The 20,734-nt window shown below is 35.7% G+C and overlaps 1 protein-coding gene across 6 annotated transcripts in view; it reads left to right on the plus strand.

Annotated features, from left to right (window-relative positions):
- The window catches only part of KIF2A (kinesin family member 2A), a 54,671-nt gene that overhangs the window by 14,995 nt on the left and 18,942 nt on the right, over positions 1-20,734 (plus strand). For 4 of the 6 annotated variants that reach the window (XM_050330064.1, XM_050330067.1, XM_050330063.1 and 1 more), the window contains exons 2-14: positions 4,579-4,673; positions 5,274-5,393; positions 5,805-5,859; positions 7,850-7,972; positions 8,509-8,609; positions 11,001-11,096; positions 11,904-11,958; positions 14,976-15,138; positions 18,414-18,504; positions 18,645-18,708; positions 19,110-19,201; positions 19,442-19,584; positions 20,321-20,525. In XM_050330064.1, coding sequence (XP_050186021.1) covers positions 4,579-4,673; positions 5,274-5,393; positions 5,805-5,859; positions 7,850-7,972; positions 8,509-8,609; positions 11,001-11,096; positions 11,904-11,958; positions 14,976-15,138; positions 18,414-18,504; positions 18,645-18,708; positions 19,110-19,201; positions 19,442-19,584; positions 20,321-20,525 — 1,403 coding nt within the window. The remainder of the gene's footprint in view (positions 1-4,578; positions 4,674-5,273; positions 5,394-5,804; positions 5,860-7,849; positions 7,973-8,508; positions 8,610-11,000; positions 11,097-11,903; positions 11,959-14,975; positions 15,139-18,413; positions 18,505-18,644; positions 18,709-19,109; positions 19,202-19,441; positions 19,585-20,320; positions 20,526-20,734) is intronic. The other 2 variants (XM_050330068.1, XM_050330065.1) reach the window with 1 other exon arrangement.

Consider the following 20,734-nt stretch of genomic DNA (forward strand, 5'->3'; position numbering starts at 1 on the left):
TTTTTAATTTTTGACTACCAAGTGACAGAGGGTGAAGGTCAGTCCTGTCCAGGTGTCTCTAGATGAGGTCACATTTGATGAGGTAACATTCATATTAATCCCTCATGAACTAGATTAGGAAAATCATGGCTATTTCACGAATGTGTATTATACTGTTTTAAGGGATGAATAGCTTCTGTTGCAGTCATCATCCTCAGCAAGACTGTAGCAGATGTGAAGTTGTAGTATATTTTTACATTCACCACCATGTACTGCTGATGCACTTAGAAGAGCTAAGTCTGATAGTCCACTGCCTGAGCAAATAGAACACATTTGTGCTCCTGAAGATGTGGCAAGTACAGGATTTCCTTTACTGAAGTTTAGGTCTTTTAACGTGTCCATAATCTGGTTGTGCTAAAAATAGTTGCCTGGGTTTGAGCTAACTAGGCTTAAACAACCATATGATAGTTGTAATGTAATGCTGCTGGGTAGGATCCTGCTATTGGTTTTGGGGGTGGAATGAGACAGTCATAGTGGAAATTATGAACCTCTCTTCTCCATGGCCCAATCCAGAGTGTAAATTTTTAGTTATTACAACTCAACAGTATTTTTAAGACATCACAAAACTTTTGCATATAATGTGTGAGTACAGTGCCTTTTGGAGTGGGCAGACTTCAATTATGTGTAAGTGGTCCAGCTTTATTTCTTGAGTCACTTGGGAGACCAAAAAGGGGTTTAACTCACAAGTCAGCCAGTGCCTTAGCCCAGACTGTAATTTGGAAAACACCAATCCATATTTCAGACTGATAACTGAGAGGTAGTAGGAAGATGAAAAGGCTGTGGTTTTAGTATTGTCATTGATCACTGCCTTAGAATTTTGGTGGTTTGGAGAAGTTTTGCAGGCAGAAAATGTTCAGTTTGCTTAGAGGTGAGGATCTATCTACAGCTTGCTACTTGTGGTCAGTTGCACTACTACCTAGGTTGGGGGTTAGTTAAAATGTTTGATTTAGCCCTGGTAATTTGCTTTTGCTGCTCATCCTGAACATTTTTGTGCACTATTAGCTGCCCTAATAGCTCTTACAATAGTGGATATTTATCTGTGAGCAGGTCAGATCAGTATGCTTGTTACCTTCTGTTTGTCAAATAATCATCAGAATGACTAGGAAGAAAGGGGAGGTAGACTTATTTTTCACTTCTATTGATTTGAATGAGAATATTGTAATGTATGTGTATTTAAGGTAATTTTAAAGTGTTGGCTTCACACAGTTCTCTGTTGTATTGCTGTGTTGGCAGCAGTATTTTCTGCATGCTCTAGTCAGCAGGAGATAAGCCAGATGTCACATACTGTATGACAGAACATATTTACACAAATATTCTTTTTCAAATAACTTCTCCATTAGTTGTGAGCCCTATAGAATATGCTGAGTTGGAAGTGATCCATCAGGATCATCAAGTGCAACTCCCAACTCTGCACAGGACAGCGCAAGAATCACACCATGTGCCTGAAGGCATTGTCCAAATGCTTCTTGGACTCAGACAGGCTTAGTGCTGTGACCACTTCTCTGGGGAGTCCTGTAGCAATGGAAAAACTTCCCAGAAAAAAAGTTGCTTGTGATGTGAATTCTAATCATGTGAGGAGAGGCACTAGAATTAAGGGAATGCCGAGGGAATAGTTGTCTCAACTTTACTTTCTTCTTTTGTTTTTGAGGTGTGTGTGCAGATGAACATCCTTGAATCACATTTTTTCAGTTTGTTATGATACATGTTCATTTTTACGTGGGCATGTTTATATGTCATGTTTTGGTACCAGCTCTAGAAAGTGCACCAGAAATTAGGGACATTGCGTTGAACCCCTCTGTGCGGATTGGTTTGGCTGTCATGCTTTAACATTTGTAGCTTGGTCTTGCTTTATATGCTAGACGAGGTTTATGCCAGGCTAATTGGTTGCTGGCATTCTTGAATTTCCCAGCTGCTGTATTCAGCTGTTTACTAGAAAAATATAATGGAATACTGTTTACGCAGAGCAAGAGGCAATTGTAAAGATTCTGGCACATATAACATGTAAAATTTCAGTAACACAAAGAATTTTTAGGAACAAATTGTATGAGTACACTGCCAATTTAAACATTGTAATGAACATTTTCTGTTTTAAGCTGAGAATATTTGGAAGATGGACATAAATTTTTTTGTTAGTGTTGGGGTTTTTTGTGGTTTTTATTCAGTCCTGAATTTTTTGACCAGGCAACAGGTGAAATCTGGCACAGAGAAGATTTATTGGAAGATTTATTGTGACTTTTTTGTTATGACATGGTGGCTTACTGTGATTTTGAGAGAGGGGGGTGTTCATTCTTCAGTCTGCTTTGATCTCTTTTCACTTATTATGGCAAACATTATATCTTTTTTAGTTATTAATTGTTCTCTGTCAAAAGTAACTGCACAGAAGCAGGTGGTGGGACTTACATGATGGCTCTGTGACTAATACAGTGTCACAGGTTTCAGCTGTGACTAGTAATTTTCTTCAAAATTTATAAAATTTAGTAACAGTTAATATTATTGTAATATTGTGTAGAATATGATTTGGTAAACTTATTTTTTTCATATATTGTTTTTCTCTTGGTTCTGGATTGATAGCTGGACCAGACCTTAAAACAGCAGCAGGACGTTATTTCGATGTAAGCATGAGTTTCCAGTTTCCAGAGTTTGTGTGTCCTTGTGGTCAGGTCGCAGCACACTCTGCAGAAGAGGCAGGAGTGGCATTGCTACAGGAAGACAGCACCTTCTGTTGCTGCTTTACTGAAGGACCAAATAGCTCATTGAAACTGTTCTACAGCAGGGTGTTCTTGCACAAAATTAAGTCCCCAGGAGTTATTAAATGCTGAAATACTAAGGGAGAGGTATATTGAAGATGGTGAGAATGGTGCATAGGGAGCACAAATGGAGGGGTTTGTTTAAACAAAGCATGGCACAGGGAAATAAAAAGTGAAGGCCAGAGGACAGGAACCAAGTGAAGCAAAAGAGGAGGCTTATGTCTTTTAGTGTTAGAAACTACTTAACCATCTTCAGTAGTGGAGTGAATGTTCTGCTTTGGACAAGGAGAAGGAGGGAGGTTTTAAATGCATATATGATGTATGTTGCAGTTGAGGTGAATGCCACAGATGTGAAGGCAGTGGTGCCTAGGGCTGCCAGCTGTTCTCTGAGTTCCCTTAGTGCTGTCGGTCTCTAACTCCACACATTGCATTAGAGTCCAGAAAGTTGCTGTTACCTTCCATGATGCTTCCCTTTAGTCTCTCTTCTTCCTGAATCTTAACTAGATGTGAATGTTTAGGCAGCCTTTGTAATAAAAAAAAAAAATCAATGGAATGTATTTGTTACTTGCACTTTTAGATGAGATAATTTGGGATATCACTCAAGGTTTTTCTTTCTTTCTGTCCCTCAGTGGGCCCTAAAAGGCTTAGCCTGTATAAAAACATTAGTCTTTATGTTTTTGGAAAATTGTTAAATTGTGACTGAAGTGGCTAAAACAGAAGTTTGGAACAATCAACCGAGGAGAAAACTGTGAGCACACTGGAGCAGATGTGTGTGAACTGTGCCCCAAACAGGTGTTCAGCAGCGGCAGCAGCAACAGTATATGCACAACTGCTCTAGGACAGTCACTCATGCTTTGGAAGCTGCCCCTGGCCCTAGGGGGTGGAATGAGGAATTGCTTCGTTGTATTATACCTCATTAAAGGAGGGTCTGAGAGTAGCCATTGCATTGGACTTGTGTTCTTTGGAAACCTCAGTTCTTGGTACACTTAGGGCAAAGCATGGATGCAAAATCAGTGTGACACCTTGATCCTTTTGTGTCAATGCATGGCTATTCTGCTCTTCCAATTGCTCTTCTCTGCTGTGCATAGCAAATAGGACATAAAAAAAGTGCACTGCATATTTTAGAAGAAAAATCCTTTTTCCTACTGAAAATTTACTATGTTTATTGAACTTTATGGGGGCTTGCTACCTTTGTGTCTTTCCCTGGAGAAGTCAAAGCAAAAGCACCTTAACTCAAGCTCAGCAGCCTGTGCAAGTAGGTCTTTCTTAAATAATACTTTGCATTATTGTTCCCAGGCAGTTTAATTTTAGTTGGACTACCAACTGATTGGATGCCCATAAAAAAGGGACATCAGAATACAATTTCAAAGGGCTTCAGTTCTGTGTTGAGGTGTGTAATCTTGAAGCCTAGAAGGGGGACAAACAAGCCCTTGGGGAGTGCACCTCAGGGGACTTCAGTACCTGTGGGAGTCTTGTGGTATTTGACTTTTCTTTTCCAAGGAAAGAGAGTCTAAGTGGCATGGCTTTTGTGTGGTGTTGTGCTTATGTACCACTCAGTTTTCTGTTCATCGTCCTTTTCACTTGAATGCTGACTGTCCCATTAGAGCCTCCACTGGTGGATGAGGTCTGAGCCATTTCACAGTGTGTGGCCTGGAATCACCTAATTGATCACCTAACTTTTTTCAGCCCGCTTCTTCCTACATCCTTCTGAATGTCTCAGTGCAGAGATGAAAATAAGTTCTTGAAATTTTTTCCACTAGTCAATAAATGATAATCTGTGTTTGCCTTTTAGGCCGAATTCACCAAGCTATGGTAACATCCCTAAATGAAGATAATGAAAGTGTAACTGTAGAATGGATTGAAAATGGAGATACTAAAGGGAAAGAAGTAAGCTTAATTATTTAGAACTTTTTTCTTGTGTAATCTGCATGAATATTACTTTGAATTTGTGCTAGAAACAAAAATTATACATAAATCTGAATTTACTTGATGATTCTTTGGTTATAGTCTGTTTTGCATACGAAGTGCAGAGCAAATTCTGGTTTCTGTTGTAGTCAATTTGACTTCCTGAGCTCGGTGTCTTAGCTTTTAAGTAGTTCTTCTCATCTCTTGATTAAGAACCAGATTACAAAGGCTGACCTTGTTATCTTCTTTTTACAGATAGAAAAATCAAATTTTTGAGAGGGAGAATGAGACAGTAATTCTAGCTACTTCTGTTTTAGTATAATCACTTACAAAATTATTACTATATACTGGTCATTTTTAATTTATCCCTTTTCTGACTGATGTGTTTTCAAATAATACAAAGACCAAAACTTAGTCTGTTTTTAGCAAACATAGAACAAAATAATTCAGATCTTAGAATTAACAAATTGTGGGGTAAAAACACTAAATATATTTACTGTTTATTGTCAAATATAACAGGAGAAATAGAGAGGGTTTATTATGTTATAAGTCTCATAAACATGTTTTATGTTCTTTACACAGATTGATTTAGAGAGCATATTTTCACTTAACCCAGATCTTGCACCTGATGAAGATATTGAACCTGGTCCAGAGACACTACCACCACCTGCTTCATCATCCAAAGTAAACAAAATCGTGAAGGTTTGTAATATCTATGCAGCATGTTCATGATAGCCTTACAGTAATTCTGTATATGATGTCGTGGTGAAATTTTTAACTCCTGTTTCTGTTGTGCTATTTGATAATGATGTTCCTTTCTGTTCCTTATGGTGAATAGGGATTTCTAAATTTTTTTAAGAACAGGTTTGGCAAAGGGGCAGTTGGAAACTAAATTTACATAACTAAATATATCCCATTGAAAAATACAGAAAAAGTTTTGGAAGTTGTTTTGAAACCATACATATAGTTCAATCAGTCTTCACACCTTCACTTTTCAGGGAGGGATTTGGCAGCCATCACATCTGTATTGCTCATGTCATATGAGGCAGAGTGGATCTGCAGCTTGTTTTCAATAATACGCTGATCAAATAAGAGAGATTTCTTTCTTTACAGACTCGACGAACTGTGTTCCCTTCTAAGAATGACCCTCCTACCAGAGATAATAGAGGTAAATGTTATATCTTTTCATTTCAAGGAAGTAAAAAATATGGGAACATTTTAACCTCCTGTTCATCTAGTATTCTGTAATAGTCTTATATTTCTCATTTGGTATGTGTGCTTGTGACATGTAAAAGACATGGTATGTAATTCCTAGAATTATTCCTCTGTATGTCTAGGGGTTCATACTATACAGATAACATTTATATGCAAGTTTAAGCAATACAGCATTAGGAAAGTTAAGCTGAATAGACTGAAGGTGCAAAAATTTGAAGATAATAATTATGCAACATTAAATGAGGTGTGGACTTTTCATGTGAGGACTAAGCATCCTCAGCTTATTTCAGTGATTCAATATACACTAAGTAGTGCCCTTAAAATTCTTATACTTTCAATTTTTTAACTTAGTTTTGTAGCAGCCTTTGTGTGAACAGTCATTCAAAGCCCTACAGTTTTTTTCTCTCACTCTACAATTAATAGCAAAAAATCTGGAAAAAAGTGCTGAAATACCACAGGAGGATAGGTGAAATGTATGTATTGGATGAATACAGATGTAATGCATTTATTAACGTGAAAGAATGCTTATTGTTTTCATTTTCTCTCCTGTGTGCAACGTAACTAACTGGTACTGATGATGGTAATGATTCTTCTTCCAAACATTAATCTACTGTCATTAATTGAGACTAGATTCCAGTCCATCTGTTTAAACTTGGAAAACAAGTGGGCTTGCATATCCTTGCAAGTGATCAGACTCTTCTGGTGGAGGGTTGGGACCACTTTTACATTTCTGTCATTTGCCTCTGGGGGTATTAAACAAATGGAAAATCTCATGAAGAGTGTGTATTTTTTTTTTTTTCAAACTAATATGTTTTAAATATGAGACATGTTACAAATGGACTGTCCTCACATCCATACATATTGTTATTTGTAATAAATGACCTGTTTGGTATGGAATTACCCTGTTACTTGTATTTTAATAGGTACCATGTCTCTTATTTTTCACTTATTATGCCTCTTATTATTCACTGTTGGACTAAATATTTTTCTATTTTGGCCTTGTAAGTTAGCTTTTCTGAGCACACTGAAAATTTGTGCTATAAGCTAGATCTCCTATGACACCTGGAATGATCTGGGCATTTGTCTTGTCTGTTCTGTTCAAAACCTGTTTCCATATTTGTCTCCCTGTTACACAGTGAGATGGTCTTTGCTTGGAGAGTCATCTCTGGCTGCTAATCAAAGCTGATACCTCCACTATTGTACTGTTATGGCAGACTCTGTTAGAAGTGTATACAGGAAGTGGGCCAGCTGAAGCAGACCTGCTTGAAGCAACTATTTGAAAAACAATTTAAAGCATTCAGCTCTATCAAAGAGGCTTGCATGCTCGCCACTCCCACTGCATTCACTTGGAACAGACATCACAACTTCTTCAGAAATTGTCATCTTTAGCATGTATAGAATCAAGTTTACACATATTGAATATATTTGTATCCCTTCTGGTATAGAGTCAGAAAGGTTTGTGTCTTCCACTCGCAGGTTGTGGACACATTTCTATTGCTTTGCTCCTCCAGAGATCAGTGCATTTTGTAACATCTGGAGAATGTGAAGCAGTGGGGCTTTTTTTCTTACTAGTTTTTTGGGTATAATCACAATATAAATGAAATTGCAGCATTTTAAGCTTCAGGACTGCATATCCCCAAGTACTCTCTTCATTGGGTGCACACAGTAAGTTGTACTAATTCTGCAGTATTAAAAAAAGTGTATGTGCAGCATTGGTACTTAATAATTGTGTTGGTGTATAGTGCTAGGATAAAAACGTCTGCATACCAGATTGTCTTTATTAATAGACTTTTTTGAGTATGGCTCCTCCTAACCCCCAGTAAATTATTGTGTCTGGAAAGGGGCCTCATTTTATTTCATCATAACAAAGCATTTCAGAGGTGGGTGAAACTGTTACTGTTACTTTTCCATGTCCAGATGAGCTTTGTGCGTTTCCTTTGCAGTGGTTGGTTCTGCACGTGCGCGACCTACTCAACTTCCCGAGCAGTCTTCCTCCTCTCAACAGAATGGTACTGTTTCAGATATATCTCCAGTTCAAGCTGCAAAAAAGGAATTTGGACCCCCTTGTATGTAAACCGTGTATCAAGGACTCATTCATTCTGGGCATTAAATATACATTTTCTTGGATTATGTTGTTGTCCATAAATGATAAATAGTCTATATGCTCAGTTGTCAGTGAGCTTCCTTGAGAAGCTCTTTCAGAGAGCTGTGGCTAAACATATGTTCATTTTTGTCATAATTGCACTAGTATTTGGAATTTGTTTTTTCTTTACCTTCTTTTGACCATAGTGGTGTTGTTTTGCCTTTTTTTTTGTTTGATTTGTCTGGGCTTTCTTTTGATTCAAACCAAAAGATCACATGTATCTGTCCAAATATTTTTTGTGGGTCATTGTCCATGTATTTTTGATTGTGTAATTATTTTCCATTCCCATGACTTTTTTCTAACAAATTTTATGAATTTTAGAAATTAAAATGACATAATTATTCTTTGTTAATAGTGATTTACTTGAAAATATAATTCTAATTATTGATAAATTAACATAATTTAAGTGTACACTGTAAATACTGAATTCATACTTAAAATGAAATATTTTTCTTTAAGCACGTAGAAAATCTAACTGTGTAAAAGAAGTTGAAAAATTGCAAGAGAAGCGTGAAAAAAGAAGGTTGCAGCAGCAGGAACTTAGAGAAAAAAGAGCTCAGGTTAGTACTTTTAGCTCAAATAGGAAACATATGTCAGCAAGAGAAGTTTACAAAATTGTTATGCTTTTTTCAGTCTTTAGTAATTTTTATGAACTGTGATAATCTTGAAATATAATGCTGTCATCCTGTATGCAAGTTTTATAAATATTTTAGTGTTTGATAGAATTTCCCCCTCTTTTTCTTCCTACAGGAATAATTAGTTTCAATTGCTGTCTTGCTGCATGTTCTTCAAAGGAAAACTACTGATGATAGCTATTTTTTAGGGAAAATGTATTATTGAAAATAACCTTTTGACTTTTAGAAAGGTCTGTTATTCTACAGGAGGTTATACAAAATTGTGATAAATTGTTCTTTATGATCTTTGATGCTTTATAGATCTATTTCAGGTGTGAACAGTGACTTTTTATTTTTCTTTCTTTAAACTAATCTATGCTTTTACAATTTCATCATGCAAGCAGCTTGGCAGCAAGTTAAAAACTTGTGTGAAAGAAATGAAGTTGCTGATCCTTTGACAAAAATCTCTTAATATTAATGACTTTCTGTCACACTGCTGTAAAAGCTTTAGCAAAACTAGAAGTGTAATCTTGTTGGCAGCCCTGTGCATATGTGTTAGTCTCTAAAGAGATACCATCAATCCACTGCTGACATGAGAGTTACTACCGCCAGGTAAATAATTCAGACAATTTACTTTTTGTGGTTTAATAATGTTTCCAAGTTGACCTAAAATCACCTATGTTAAATTTGTCCTCTCTATTTTATGTCCATTTACGCGAATACAAAACATTACTATGTCTTTATGTGTGAGGAACAACCATTTATATATTAAAATACTTTGAAGTGGTGTTACTTCTGAAATTTTCTTTTTATTGCTTCTGTGAAGACTCCCTTTGCATCTGAGTCTTAAATTTCTGTATGAGGAAGTTGTTGTGAAATGCAGCAGTAATTGACCAAGCACTGACTTCTAGTGTGCAAGACTGTTAAACAGGGCTTGAAGAATATTAGCCAAATGCTTTTTCCAGAGTAAGTCATACTTCTTTCTGATTGTTATAAGGAAACATTTCATCAGGAATACATTTGATGAGGATTTATTGTCAGCAGTTTTTAGTTCACTGTAATCAGAGTGAATGACATCAAGGTACATTCAGCTTCTGTTTACCAGGATACAGTTTTGTCTTAGGTATGGGTTGGCTGTGTCACAGGTGCAAAGAATGAGTTGGCTCCCTTTCAGGTTAGTAACTCCTATGTAGTGCTTTCTGAGAATGCCTACACTGTATCCACAAAGAGCTGATCCAGAAGGAGTTTTATATCTGGGGGGGTAGCCATGAAAAACTTAGTAAGGTCTGAGCGCAGATCTGGCTATGTATGGCATGAGCAGCGTGTCTCAAAGTACTGTAAAACAGGTAGTTGCAGGAAGAAGTGACAGGAAGGTTGTTTAATCAGTTCTGCAGAGAACCAACTCATCTCACAGTAGGCTGAGACTTAGCAAGGCTTGGTGGTGCTCCTTGCATGGCCTCTTAATGTCTCCATTCATTCTTGTACTAATGGTTCTAGGTTTAAGAAAGGGAGGTCTGAGTCTGTGTCATGGGGTCAGCTGTCTTGGCTGTGTTGGCCTCCTTGCTGGTGGGGTGGGATGAGGGACAGAAAAGGCCTTTGCTGAGTAAGCACTGCTCAGCCATAGCTAAAACATCAGAGTATTATCAACCCTGTTTCCAGCACAAATCCAAAACAGAGCTGCATACCACATTCTTCTGTGGAGAAAATGAAATCTATCCTGGCCAGAATCAGCACAGCCTGGATGTAGCCTACTGTGTATTCTTGGGATTGCATCTGTTTTTGGTGGTTTGGAACCATTAGAAGAGTTTTTAATGCATCCAAGTAGGAATTAACACAGGACCGGTACCAGGACCAAGCTCCTTTAACTGACTTGGATCCAGCAGGGTTGTGTTTAGAGCAGCTGGGGTGTCTGCACTGCCTTCTGTGATGTGTGTTCTGCCTGTGTAATGGAGTGTATCTGTCAGAGTGCCATATCTTAGATTAAGAAGAGCTGACTGTATGTTTGTTTAGTGTGAAGGTTCTGACATAGGCGGGAATAATTCTCTTGAGAAATGAGTCTTCAATTAAAACGTATTTTCTGTTGCATACCAACTAAAAACATGAAATAGGAAGCATGTAATTCCTTTTCTTTATGGTCAGTAAATTAGCGACACCAGAATGGAAAAAGGCATTAAACGTACATTAAACTTGCAGGAGACATTTCTTGTGTTTTGGAGAAAAAAATATTGTTTCAGGTAATGTGTATTTTTCTTATAGGTGAATATAGAAGATACTGAACTTAGTCCATTTTAGAAAACAAAGAGTATAGTAGAAATTTTGTTGCTTACTTTTCCCTAGGATGTTGATGCTACAAACCCAAATTATGAAATTATGTGTATGATAAGAGATTTCAGGGGAAGCTTGGATTACAGACCGCTGACAACTGCAGATCCTGTAAGTACACCAGCAACATGGAAATGAACATGGAAATGTTGCTGTGGGTTTTTTTTTTGTGTGTGTGTGTGGTTTTTTTTGTTGTTTTTGTTTTTTGGTTTTTTTTTTATACTTCTGTCTGTAAATTTGAAAAATAGGTATTTTTAGTATATAATAGTATTCAATATAACAATATTTTTTCAATAATTTGATGATATTGCAAATAGTAGGCTGAGAGTTCTAGGTTACTAAATTATTATTAATTATGTTTGTTAAGTATCTTTTTGCTATTAAATAATGCCAATATGTACTAAGTAGTCAGTCAGCCTTTGTATCATAAATTTTCCTGGGATGCTAGAGAATGTGCACACAAAACCGTTCAACTTCTCTGAAAAACCCTGTTTAGCAGAAAGATAAATATTTGATATTTGAAGGTGATGTAGGCCTTTGGTTTGCATAGAAATCAGAGGAGCAGAATCCTTCAATGATGAAGATTGTCAAATCTCTGTGGAAATCAGAGATTGTTACAATTTCTGTCAAGAACATATATACCATGCTAAAGTTAGATTTGCTTGGAAATAGTCCAAGATGTACCTGGTACTCTATAGCGTTAGATCACTGTTGGCAGGGAGTTTTGTTAATGGATAGTTCTCGTTTTTGGGTTCTTGGCTATTGTGCAGACACAAAGGGGCTTTTACATGTTCAGATGACATTGTCTTGGAAATTTCTCTTTTTTTAAATGATTGGTTAATTAATTCAAGAATAGAAGTAAAATGAAATAAAATATCTTAAAAATGGAATGGTAAACTGAAAAACTTTCCTTTGCAGATCGATGAGCACAGGATTTGTGTTTGTGTACGAAAACGACCTCTCAATAAGAAAGGTATGATTTCTGAAGATTCTGCTGACTTATTTACCTGAAAAGCTGCTTCTGATAATGATATTATTTGTGCTAAAGAGCTGTAGAAATACTGATCAAAGGTGAAACTGTTATACTAGACAATATGTTTGATGGACCTAGGAAATTCATGGAGGTGTCATAACCTGGATAGAGATTGGAAGAAAAGTAGTTTGACTGTCACAATTTTATGGATTGGGAGCCGAGGCAGAGAGAGACTGCCATTTTCTTCCAAGGACATATAGAATGTATTTAGTTGATCTGGAAATTAATTCTACTGTAATTTTTTCTGTATTCTTACATCTTGTTAGGATCATTGTTATTTTAAAGTATCCTTCAAGTGATCTGACTAGAGAGTTACACAGTGAAAACTTTCATACACATTTTTGTACATGTGTTTTTATACTTTCAAGTGGTCTTGAGTCAAAAATCAAGACAGCTATTCAGATGCTGGTGTCTTATGAATGGTAGATGCCCAAACATAGCCAATGTATCCTTGCAGGGCTAGTGGATTACAGACAAACAGGAGACTTGTATACCCTGTAGCTGCTGCTCAGGGCTGGGCAAACATACCTTAGAGCATATCAAATACCACTAAAGAAAAGCTATTAGGTACTAAAATAACTCCTTAGTGTTTTTTTTTTTTGGTGTGTGTAATGAGTAGTACAACTATTTTTCTTAGTGCCTGCTTATCATACTGGAGTCTGTATTCCAAAAAAACCCCCAAAAACTGTTCAGGTTTCAACTCCAGTTAAATCACAATCTTCCTAGGAAGTTCTGTACTTTCAGTGGGAATTAAAGAACTCAAATGCTTCTACATTGCAGCCTGTCAGAATGCAGTATTGAAAGATATTTCTTCCCTTCTCTGTCTCTTATAGTCTGTTTAGCTGAAGAACTCAAAAGAGCATCGCTCTGATGCTGAAACAACATTACTATTTTTGTACTGTAAGAACTACGAAGAAAATGGGAGAATTGTTTTCCCTTTCTCATACATAAGTTGATACCTGTATATAGTTAGTTTTTTTTTTACTTTTCCCCTTCACATTGCTGCTTCTATTTTTTTTTTCCATTTTTATTTTTGCCTATTTCTTGTACATTTGGGACAAGTGTCACTTTCTACCTGTGCTACAGTTATAAAGGGGCATTACAGTAAATGAGAACAAGTTATCTTTAGACATGAATTTGGATTCAGAAGTAGGATTTGATTTTGTGAAAGTTGCATTTCTTAGGTATTAGTGATTTGGAGCTATTAAAAAAGTAGATCAGAAGTGTTTGTAGAAAGATGAATGTCTAAGTGAAAATAAGGTTGGCACTTTTGCATTTCTAAGAATAAACTGTAGTAAAAAGTGTGATAATTAAATAAGCAATATTCAGAGAATGATAATCTAGTACTCACAGTATACAATCTTCTGGAAACACTTCATAAGAAACAGTGTTTCTCATAGAATCTTAGAAAAGTATAAAATAAGATACTAGACTGTAACCTTATGAATAGAAAAAATAAAATTAATTTGTTTTATGAACTCACAAACACACAAACACAATTTGTTTTATGAACTCACCAAAAACTTCAGGAGTTCTCAGCACTGATTGTTCTGTGGATCGACTTTTCAGGAAGTAGGTGTTCAGAGTGACATTTCAAGATTTTATATCAGTGACGTATATTTATAATTGTGAAATGTATGGTGGGTTTCAGAGACACTATTTCTAATTTTAATCAACAAGGAATGCAGGTTTTTATATCAAATAGCTGGAAGCAGGTAACTGTCTTATTCCAAACAATTGTTTAAGAAAATCATCTTTTGACTGGTTAAACTATGAAGTTTTTGCTGCAAAGAATTGTCCATCATACATTTTTTTCATCACTTTTCCTTAATTTTCACTGTGATTGTTACAAAATAATTGCATTTTTCTTTGTTGCAATGCAGTTGAAAAATTGTTTGTACAGTGACTAGAATGGATGTTTCTGTTGGTGTGTAATGTAATGCAATGGTAACCATTGTATTGTTTGATCAGGATGTTAAACTATGAAAAGGTTGCTATCTGATTGTATAAAATCACATCAAATTCTTGAACTGCATGCCTTAAGAAATTTTACATAGAAATGCAAATAGGACACATTATTGGTTCCTGATGGTACACACAAAGGTTCTTTATTTTTGTGCATATTATGGATCACTGGGTTCTCTGTTTTGCTGACTCATATATCATACAACAATTACCAGTAAATTGTAGTGCTGAATAGTAATTATAACCTGGGATGTCACTGTTGAAATCACAGTGGTAGGATCATTAGCATTTTCAGTTTTTTCTGCTTACAAAGTAATTTTTAGAAAGGATTTTAATTTTAGAGAAATTCTGTATTGAAGGTGTGTAGTGTAGGTTCCAGAAGGCACAAATTCTTTGTGCGTTCTGGATGCAAACTGTCTGTGAGGAATGAAAGCAAAATTTTTGTTTTAGAAAGCTATAAACTTATGACTGTAACTTTCAGGATTTAGAGAAATTATGAAGATAGTATTTTAAAGTAAAACAGATCATAAAGGTATTAATTACTTTTGTGTTTCCAAGTTTGACTGTCTGAGCAGTATAGGACTTTTGGCATCTAGTTTCTCCACTGGGAATGTAATTTTAAGAAGTCAAAGAGTGTGGCAGTAAAGTGTAAAAGAGTATAACCTCTGAGGAAAAATATCTCAAATCCATTAAGAGTGTTATAGAATACATAACAAGCTACAATGATAATGCTGTAATTAATGGTATAGTTTTTCTAATCAGTGTTGTATAACATCTCTTTCATTTCTAGCAACTGGTAGATTAGATGATGACTAGACTTCCAGAATGAAATCTCATACTTAGCAGATAACTATCAGGGCATCAGAAGCCCAAATCCATTGCAGTGTTGCTACTTGGAGGAGCTGTGTTATCTGAGATAAGAGTGTAAACAATGAAAAATGTAAAAAATAGTTATGTGTTGTTAGTTAAATAATATTTCACTTATTTTATAGAAACTTTAATGAAAGACCTTGATGTAATAACAATTCCTAGTAAAGATGTTGTGATGGTACATGAACCAAAACAAAAGGTGGATTTAACAAGGTACCTAGAAAACCAAACTTTTCGTTTTGATTATGCCTTTGATGACACGGCTCCTAATGAAATGGTTTACAGGTATGTGTATATGCTTTTTTTTTGTGTGAATCTTTTTTCTCATGTTTTTTCCATGTTAATAATTGTTGCACTTATCTTGGTCATAGACTTTATTCCTATTCTCTGTGTTACCAGAGTGTTATATTGCTACTTCGATTCTTTTGGTTGTTTACTTTTCTTTTAACTCTTTATCCCTAATTCTTCACCTGCAATGTCATCTCCACCTCTGTTGACTTCATTCCTGCTGGTTTCCATACTGTGGGAAGTATTACCTTCCTCCTCAGCTACTGATTACTTGAGCCTGAAACGAGCTCTCCATTTGCCTCAGGGTTGCTATCTTTTGAAGAGTGTGTATGCAGCACCTGAGGAACCTGAGTCACAGCTTTTGGTGTTCAGGAAACCTAGAAGAAAAGGACAGCCCTAGCACCAAAGAGTTTGCAGTTTGAATATAGACTAATTAAGATATGTAAACAAAATCAGTAGAGGGTGGGGAAAGAGTACAAAGAAAGTGAGAGAGTTTGTATTGCCAAGATACCTGAGCTAACTTGTCTGCTAGAAGCGATCTGGCTGATATAACATGGAAGTGTGTAAGTTACCTTGCTCAAAATGCCAAATATTTCTGATTTAAGCAACAATGGCAACAAAGATACACATCCTCTTTCATTCCCATGGAAGTTGGATCTCCTTTTTTTTTTTCCTTTACTCAACTGCTTCACTTCCACTGCTGATACAGACTAATTTGCCTTGTCCAGGTCTCTAAATGGAGTAGATACAATCGCAGGCAAGGTTATAATATAACCTTGTTATAATATATGGTTATAATATATACCAAGTAGTCATAATCTTGGTACAAAATCTAAATACTGTGAAGCATTTTGCAGGGAATATTGATATTAGAAAGAACTTGGTGAATATATTTTTCCTTGTCCTTAGGAAGTGCTTCCCATAGCTTTAAAGACTATGGTCTTAATTATTGTTTTTTTTCCACAACTAGGAAGTGAAAGTTAGGACTCTGACCTGATTGATTGTGGGTGTTAGCATCCTGTCAGTGGATAACAGAAAATTCACAATAAAAGAATTCTTAAAAGGCTGTGAAAATAAAAACTTTTATCTTATGCTTGATGTAATTAGAGAAGGGTGGTGAAAGGAAAATCTCATAGTCTGTTAGTTTACACTAACAAAAGACTTCTAAACAGCAAAGCTGTGTCCTTGGAGATTTCTGTCTTTGCTGGTTTAGTGCTAGTAGCATCTTTCCTTTCCTTGGTACTGAAGAGCTGTGGGAGAGCCAGCTGGCTTGTGATGTTTGAAATAACTCTCCTCCTTCTTGACAATCCATTCTTATAATTTCCCTCCTTGCTGTTCTTTATCTGTGGGAACATAGTGTTTACATGTGAGGGGTGGTTTCGGTATACAATGTTGTTTTATTCTTGTACTGAATTTTCTCCAGACAGTTTTTATTAGTTATGTAATACATTAATGGCAATAGAGGAAAATATTTTAAGATTGTTGTATTCATACTGAGACAGTAATCAGTAGTCTTTCTTGTCCCTCGTATGGAACAGTAATGATCATTACTTGAAGGGCAGTCTGCTCCAAGGTCTCCTCTAATAACAAAAGTAAGAGCAAGACAGGTATCATCATCTGCTCTCACCAGAATTTCAGGGTCACCATGAAGAAAACAATATTGTGTCAAGTTGTGCAAGTTCTCTTCAATATGCTAAAATTACTGTATGCCTATACTGAAAAAATGTTCTCCAGTTTGAGACAGAGAGGTGCTACTATATTATTATTACCACCATTATTATATTTTTTACCATTATTACTATTATTACTTTACTTAACTTGTATATTAAGTATTTTTAAATTCACAAACTGCAACACTGAGGTGCAAGTTTTTGTTAATATTGGAAAATATTCAGTAGTTTGAATGTTTTAAAGGAGAAAAACTTCAGCCCCAGGGCAGGGAATGCTGGTGGGCAAACCCATGACAGCATTTTTGAAAGAACAAGACTGCAAGTAAAAGTTCTAGTAAAAGTAAAGTTGGACTGTTTTGACATAGTCGACTTTGGAGTTGTGTGATGCTTTGTGAAAACTTTTCTAAATATGTTTGTATTTTTCCTTACTTTAAAACAGATATAATTAAGTCCCTTTTTTTATCATTAAGGAAGATAAATAATTTCGAACTCAATCAAACAGAAGTAATGGAGTATGCATCTAAGGTGGATAGGCTTTGTGAAATTTTTAATTTTACATACAGAGAGAACAAATGTCAAAATATGTGCATATCCTCTTGAAACACAGAAAGTGTAAATTTAGAAAAAGCAAAACCAAAAGTCTAAGGCTGATCAGGAATCATCTGGTATATTCGTGCTGAAAACTCATGGCTCTTTTGGACGTAGATTTTTGGCATAACCCTTGATTGCTGAATGGCTCAGTCTTGTACATATTACTTTTGTAAGTGATCTTATGTTTGAAAGCAGAATGAAAAAAGGATGTAACACCTCCTTGTTTCTGTAATCAAATTTTCCTTTTTCAGTCACTTACAGGTAATTTATGTGTAAACAACTGGAGAGACACCTCCATTTGTAACCCTCTGTTAGTTTACTCTTTGCTTTTGAAGTTTTTAATGCAATAACGGTGATAAGCAGCTGAAGTAGGAACAATAACTCCATTTTTCTTAAAGTAAAACTTAATTCTCTAAAATAAGAAATGATAATTCAGATAATATTTTTGACACAGCAAGAAGTACCTCAGGAATTACTAGATTTTTTTCATTCAACTTGGGTATCCATTTTCATGACCCTTTTCTCAATGTATGCGTGTTCTCAAAATACTAAGATGTGCAGTGTTGTGGCCACTTGTCTTTCAAATTTGATCTTGGAAGTTGATTTGGGGAGCAAAAAAACCCTACAGCTGAATTTTAGTATTGGCAAAATTTATATCTGCTACACTGTCCTATTTCAATGTCTTCTTATTCTGTCACCTTTAGTGCAAGTCTCCATGATGTAAATTGTGATGTGTTGGATCATTAACAGGGAGCTCTTTTTCCTTGGGGTTTAAAAGATGATGATATTGTTGTGATATAAATGAGAGAGACCTTGTAGCTTTTAATTGTTGGGAAATTTTAATGCCTTAGAGCTAGTAGTCTTTTAGTTCATAAAGTATAAATGTCCTTTGACTTCTCAAAGTACAGGACCAATTTTGTCACTTCTGGTCTTAATGTTTTTGTTATCCTTTTGGCAGTGGCATCTTAGAGTACTCCAATTTGTTAAGTACTGTTGTGTTTTGCATTTAAGGTTTACTGCTCGACCTTTAGTGGAGACCATATTTGAAAGGGGGATGGCCACTTGTTTTGCATATGGACAAACGGGCAGTGGAAAAACCCATGTAAGTATTTCTTCTCCATGTCAGCAATACAGTTCTTTTTACATATGACAGATTAGTTCTAATAAGTAAGAAATATATAAGCTACAGTTCTGTGATTTTTATGTACTTTTTATGTACTTTTTAATGTATTTTTAATTTAGACTATGGGCGGTGACTTTGCAGGAAAGAACCAAGATTGTTCTAAAGGCATATATGCGCTTGCAGGTAAGACTTTATTGATGAGTTGGCTTTTGGCAGATTAGTTGGGATCAATAAATTTTCTACTCCCTGTCATACAAACATAAGTCTACCTATTTTGCTACAGTGGAGCTTTGGTAACATCAAAGGTATTTCTTAGATGTGTAGCCTTTACTTAGTAGTGTAAATACAGACTGCTTCAAAAAATGCAGTAACGGAGGATTTAAGTTTATGATTTTGGGGTCTTCTGCATCTTCCAGTGTAATGTGGCCGTTTAAACTGCATTGTTTTAGACCTAGTTACTGATCCTTTCTGTTTTTCTTGCAAAATATGAGAGATGCTGTAAAATAGACTGTTACGCATGAATGAGTGTTCATTAAATAAAATAGATGACGAGATTTCTTTTTATTCTGAAAATGTATTCGCAGCTCGTGATGTCTTTTTAATGCTAAAGAAGCCAAACTATAAAAAGTTAGAACTTCAAGTATATGCAACATTTTTTGAGATCTACAGTGGTAAGGTAAGTACCTGGTCTTTCTCTGAGAAAGGAAGAATTTCTTATTCACAGACTAGATGTTGAGCTTGTCACATAAACTTTTTTTTCCTCTTTGTACTAACAGCTGTATTTAAAATAATTCTTTACACTTCTCTTGCAATTATGTTTTTCCATGGAATAGTTTACATATCTTTATAAAGAATTTGAAACAGGAATGTCTTTTAAAACTCCTCTTTAACTGTTCTGTTTTCCCCCTTCTGTAAGGTTTTTGACTTATTGAACAGGAAGACAAAATTAAGAGTGTTAGAAGATGGTAAACAGCAAGTCCAGGTGGTGGGATTGCAGGAGCGGGAAGTCAAATGTGTTGAAGATGTTCTTAAGCTTATTGAAGTAGGCAACAGCTGCAGGTATCTTCATGGCTTACACCAGTTTTTCACTGTACAATAAACAATCAAAACAAGATTTTTTAGGGGTCTCTTAATAGTGATGCCTTTTTAATATGCAGTGGATTTTTTGATGATGATGTCTGCAAGTAAGGAATCTATCTACCTTTTAAATAAAGATATTTAGAATTTCTCTGTCTCCTAGAAAGGAAAACTGCTTTTTCAGTGGGTTGTGAATTGCATGCATTATGTAAGCAGCTTACTAACTTAAATTCACATGATTTAAAATCTGGAATGCTGCCAAATTCTTCATCTCTAAAAGGCCTTGATGCATTCTGATGTTAAGCGCAATATTTTTTCTTTTTTTTTTTTTAAGATTTGAGCTTCATTGTTTTCAAAAATAACCTTGTGCATGGACTACTGCATGATCAGATAGAAGTGCTGTCAGCATTTTATGTCTAAGTTCTCCGATAATCTGAAATATTTGAAGATCTGATTATATGTACTTTTAAAAGGGAGGTAAAATGTTACTAATCTTCCATTTCTGATTGAAGAGATGGAAAAAGAAGTATAATTGTACTATGTACATTAAATTGTTAGGGTTCTATCTCTAGCGTTCACAAGAGTGTTAAACATGCTGTCAACGTGTACGAAAACATAGGAATCTACCTTGAAAAAACTAGCATTGTGAGATTAGCATTTAACCTGTGTGGTCCTTTGCTTATTCATATGTCCTTCTCTTTTATTCCCTCACTTAAAGGACATCTGGCCAGACATCTGCAAATGCACACTCATCTCGAAGCCATGCAGTATTTCAGATTATTCTCCGAAGGAAAGGAAAATTGCATGGTAAATTTTCTCTGATTGATTTGGCTGGCAATGAAAGAGGAGCAGATACTTCCAGTGCAGACAGGCAGACGCGACTGGAAGGTGCAGAAATTAACAAGAGCCTTTTAGCACTCAAGGTAACTTAAATGTTTCCATTGCCTTTGAGTAGGTGGAAACCTACGTATAATAGCAATAACTATTAAAATTAATGGTTTTGCAGTCTTTGCTTGTCTACATTGTCTTCTGATTTGTCTGGTAAAATAATGTATTGGGTTTACCCCTAAATGCCTGAAGGAACACTTCATAATTCCCAAGTAGAAACAGTACAGAAATATGGGCCTACCCA

The sequence above is a fragment of the Myiozetetes cayanensis genome, unplaced genomic scaffold, assembly GCF_022539395.1.
Source record: "Myiozetetes cayanensis isolate MyiCay16 unplaced genomic scaffold, myiCay2020 scf4, whole genome shotgun sequence".
Classification (NCBI taxonomy): domain Eukaryota; kingdom Metazoa; phylum Chordata; class Aves; order Passeriformes; family Tyrannidae; genus Myiozetetes; species Myiozetetes cayanensis.